The 5,269-nt window shown below is 44.5% G+C and overlaps 1 protein-coding gene across 1 annotated transcript; it reads right to left on the minus strand.

Annotated features, from left to right (window-relative positions):
- Positions 1-2,669: 2,669 nt before the first annotated feature.
- On the minus strand, positions 2,670-3,971 carry LOC138473404 (nuclear apoptosis-inducing factor 1-like). The gene is made up of 2 exons (XM_069612080.1): positions 3,683-3,971; positions 2,670-3,085 (listed from the first exon to the last, which is right to left on the minus strand). Exons 1-2 carry the CDS (start codon positions 3,969-3,971, stop codon positions 2,670-2,672), a joined length of 705 nt encoding a protein of 234 aa, XP_069468181.1.
- Between the last annotated feature and the right edge of the window lie 1,298 nt (positions 3,972-5,269).

Consider the following 5,269-nt stretch of genomic DNA (forward strand, 5'->3'; position numbering starts at 1 on the left):
TGTGACTGGTGGGTCTAATATTTCATTTGTGTGTCTGCTACATTTGTTTTTTTATTAATATATGGTGATATAAAGAAAGTTGTTTAACAGCAATTATGAAATGAGCAGTGCTGTACAATGTAAGGGGAAGCCCTGGATGTGCTTTATGCTGCCGGAGGCTGGTATCCTGTACAGGACCCCTCCATAATTGCCCCCTGCAGACACAGGAGGTGGGACTTGATTGTAAGGTCATGTCCTGAACCAAATAATGTAAATAGCAGGTGCACCAATGGCCACGTAATTAGTAGTTCTCATGTGATAGTCTTTTAAAGTTTTATAAAGTGCACACATAAGTTGATTCATGAGTTGTGTATTTATGTATGGGACATATAATATACAATGATGCACCCTGAGGTTACTGGTAGGGTGTGGGTATACTAGAAATATCAACTTTCTTGGGGTGGTATTGTATGGATGTATGTTCTCTCTAAAGCGCTGAGAAGTAAGAACTATATAAACAACACGTCATTATCACATAAATAACACATAATTATAGGGGGGATTGAATCACTTGCCACAGATATTTCTATGTAACTGGTAGATAGTTTTTGCTGCCCGGATTCTTGTTCTGTTGCGGTTCTAAAAACCTCCGCACAAGTGCATGTTGACCTATGTTTCTGTGTTATGTGTAGGAACAAACAGAACATGGGCTGCAAGTGTGAAGATAGTACGCAGAGGGCAGCATTGCAGTGATTGCAGTGCAGTTGGTAGTGTGGAACGATGGCCGGTGTAGTGGCAGCGCATTTTTCAGTTCGTCATAGGAATGCCAACAATGAAGGCCACCAAGCAGTTGGTCCAGTTGTACATATCATCCCCCCGGAAGTGCAGCGGGCCAGGCAAGGAAGGAAACGGCGAAGTAAGGAACGTATATTTCGAACACGAGTGAATTTGTTTCACATGTCACCCGAACAAATTATCAGCCTGTACAGGCTGGACACTGAAGCAATCTTATACTTGGTGGACCTGATAAAGGGTGATGTGGAAGCTACCTCCAAAAAGACTACTGCCATTACACCTCTAGTGAAAGTGCTTGCGGTTCTACATTTTTGTGCAACTGGGTCGTATCAGGGTACTGTAGCCATGTCAGCAGGGCTTTCGCAGCTTTTTGCAAAAATTTTAATGTGGTGCTAGAAGCCCTTCTGCAGCACATGTCGAAATTCATTCAGTTTCCACAAGCAGCAGCAGAGTTGGTGTCTGTTAAATGTGCATTCTTCGCAATTGCTGGCTTTCCTAACGTTGTTGGGGCAATTGATTGCACACATGTCTGCATAGTACCACCAAGTGCAAGGGAGAACATTTTCAGAAACAGGAAGATGCACTACTCTCTGAACATTCAGATGACCTGCAGTGCTGACTTGCAAGTCACACATTGCTACGCCAATTTCCCTGGGTCTGCACATGATGCATACATTTTAAGCAGCAGCAACCGCCCTGTGGTGATGTCTAGTATATATCCAGACGACAGCTGGCTGCTGGGGAATGGAGCTTACCCTCTTAAGCATTGGCTCATGACCCCAATTTTGAATCCAAACAGTGCAGCAGAACAGAAATATAATGTGGCATATATCAAAACAAGGAACACAATAGAACGTACTTTTGGACTTCTGAAAAGTCGTTTTTTAGGTGTTTGCATGTGTCTGGAGGGGACCTTATGTACGCACCTGAGAAAGTTTGTAAAATTATTGTGTTGTGCTGCATGCTACACAATTTAGCAATTCGCTGCAGACTACCAGAACCAGTAGATGGGATATTGGAGGAGGAGATGGAGGACCCCTTACTCAATGGGGAGTGTGCGATGGAAGGTGGAGATGTGCGTCGTAATGTTATTGAAAACTTTTTCTCGTAAAAGCAATATCTAAAACATGTAAATGTACAATTCCTTCAACAATAAGTTTTGCAATATAATGACATATGTAACTTTCCATTTGCAATGACAAAGAATTTTATTGACCCACATGCGGAAAGGAGGACATTTTCAAACCACGCCTATGCATGCAAAGGCATAACCACAACTATTTAACAACGCACATTATGTTCAAATGTGTGCAAAAAGAATGAGTGCAACTGCAATAAACAAGTGCATGTGACATACATTCACAACATGTGTGTGTGTGAAGCACTCCACTTCACCATATTTAAAAAACAGATAAACATTAACCCATGAACCGCCATGGAAAACCAGTGTTTGTGAACTTCGACAACCTACCACAATCTACTAACAACCAAATGGGATGCATCTGACTTCACACAATGTATGTCTTTTCAGTCATTTTTTATTTAGTTTCCTCTTACTCTGTCGCTGAGGTCTGCTAGGCATCACAACTTCCTCCTTGGCAACTTTCGAGGTAGTGTGTGCATCGCATGATACCCCTATAGCAGTCTCCTCTTGAGGTACAGGGACAGCCATGCTTGCAGTTAGTAGTGTGTACTCCTTTTCCTGTACCTCCAGTAAGTTAGTCAGTTTCTGAAGGCACAATGCATTCACCTTTGCAGCAGTTGAGCACATGTGTACCGCCTCCTTTAATGCAATCATAATTTGTGCATTTTCGTTCATCAATTCACACTGCATTTCTGTACTCCTGCCCACTGCGCTGGCCACACGATCAACACATGTACACACTTTACCCATATCACCCTTCATGCCCATCAAGGCCCCCTGCCAGAGCCATCATGTCGGCATGAGCTACCGAATTGCCTTTCCTAACTGCAATCAGTTCACTCTTCAAGTGGGCACGAATTTGCTCCAAAGCTAAGGTCTGCTTTTCTGAGAAGTGAAGCAAACGAGCGTCATTCTGTACACCTTCACCACTTCTTGTATCAGTGGACTCCTCTGCTTGTGTTTGGGTGGGCAGTATGTCAACAGGCATTGATTGTGGAATAGGTGCTTCCTCTACACAATGCACCTCATTGCTGTCAACTTCATAGTACTCATAGAGCATTATCTCTTGTTGATCTTCTGACTCTGTCACATGTTTGTTTTCAGGAGGTATTGCTGTCACTGCCTCTGCAATGGACTGCACTGTCACATCACCTCCTAAAGAGGCACCTACACAAAGCAAGACAAGAATGCAGACTTTAGACTGTGGCCTGATGCATGAACCCCATTCCGTAAACGGTCATTGCTAATGACTGATAACTGTGACCAATACTTTACATGCGGTAGTGCTTGCAAGAACAGAAAATCCTTTAACAACACAATTGTATATTTACACCATGGCATACCCAAAGCACTTAAACGGACTAACTTTACTAGGGTTTGCATGTACAAACGTAAAGCTATTGCCCTCACACAAAGTGCTCTGTCTACAAACTACTGTTCAGTCCTGTACTGAAATTGCATTGTCAGGTTTAGGCCTTTCCCCCACTATACAGGGCTCTCAAATCTAGCTGTAACCCCCAACATCACCCACTCATGTGTCTGACCTGGGCTGCTTAGTCGAGCCTTGCCAGCCACCCAACTCCTAGAACGGCAACACGCACACTTGCATTCCATAAGCTGAACCCCCTACAATTTTTCAACGACATTGACTATGGTTGCCAAGGGCATTCAACCAAGGAAAAAGCGCATTGAGTCCACACAAATGGGGAAAGAGCGCCATATAAATGACCAAAAACGATACAATAGAATCGTTTTTCCACTTACCACTGCAAAGCGTATCCATGCCTCCAACACCCTCAAGGCTCCCGGGGTCCATTGCTGCAAGCACCTTCAGTTCAGCAGATGTGTAATTTAGCTCGTACGGAGAACCACCGCCGGTGCCCTTGCAGCGCTCTTTGCTTTCAAGACATTTTTCACGAACCCTGCGGCGAACATCATACCAGCACTTTTTCATTTCATCTACTGTGCGTAAGGTGTTTGATACTGCGTTAACTTTCAGAGCAATGCTATCCCACAGGCGTTTTTTCTCTGACAAAGGGGTTCCGTGGGACATTGCACCAAATAACAGCACTTTGTGAGTTAGTACCTCGTCCACGAGGCTGCCCAGCGCCACTTCAATGAACTTCGCCTTTCTTTTGCACCCTCCACTTTAAGCATCAGCATTTTTCCCATCAGTCATGGTAGCCTGCTGTCTGTAATGTTTGGCCAAATCACAAAAAGCTTAAAGAATTACACAAAAAGCTTTCAAAATTGCACAAAAACCGACACCTTACTGTTGCACTCTTGTGCAATTTCCAATGTCCAATTGCAGCCCAAATGCCCCAATGATGTACAAATAGGTAATCGAATCGCACAGAAAGTTTTTTTATTTAGCCAAAAACACCCTTACAGTTTGCACTCCTGTGCACTGATGTTGATGTTCAAATTGCCGTCCAAATGCCCCAATCATGCACCTACAGCTTATCAAAATGCACAAAAAACTTCGAAACTTCACAAAAGCCCAACACCATCTCACTTTGCACTCCTGTGCACTGCTGTCCACGTGAAATGCCCCAATGATGCGGAAAAATGCTTTTAAAAATAAAACCTTAAGGCTGCCACAACCGTCACTCCGAACTTGCAGGGCTCCAGTCAGTATGTGCTTTTGTTTTGATCTCGGCAGCAGTTTCATTAAACAACGATTTCCTCGTTATTTAACGAAAGTGCTGCCGAGAATCTGCATCCGCCTGTTTCCAATGGACTGTCGTGCTTTGCGATGACGTCCAGGCCCACTTCAGAAGAGCAGTGGTGCCTGGGCGTCAAGAAATGGCGCAGTGAACTGCGCCATGATGAGAATCAGGCCCTTTGGCTGCTTTACTGTGTGACAAGTGAGGAACATGCCAGTTTTTCACATTGAAGCTGTTGTCACGCCCTCAATTGAGCACTTGTACCCTACAAAATCGGCAGGTGTGCTCAAAGTGCGTGCAAAGTCGGGTGCGCCGCTAAGTGTTGGCACAATCTGAAGTCCGAGGACCACAGCACTAGTGAGAAGACTAAGGGCCTGATTCATGGAAAAGTGTGCAGAGATCCTGCAAAGGCTGCACAAGAACATCTCGATCTCAACCCACAAAGCAGTTTCAATGACAGCATTGATGTGCAAGAGCCAGACCAACTTCAGCACCAAAAGATACCTTGAAGCACTGAAAGGGCCTTCAATCATGTCCTTCCACATCTTTGCCACACCACAGCATAACCCAGTGCCCACAGCACTTTGTGCAACGCCAGCACCATCCACATTTGAGGCTTGCGCTTGCCACACTCCACTTTTCATCCCAATGGACATCATAGGACCATTAGGTATCTGTTGGCATT

This window comes from Ambystoma mexicanum, chromosome 8 (genome assembly GCF_040938575.1).
Source record: "Ambystoma mexicanum isolate Mex_15411 chromosome 8, UKY_AmexF1_1, whole genome shotgun sequence".
Lineage (NCBI taxonomy): Eukaryota > Metazoa > Chordata > Amphibia > Caudata > Ambystomatidae > Ambystoma > Ambystoma mexicanum.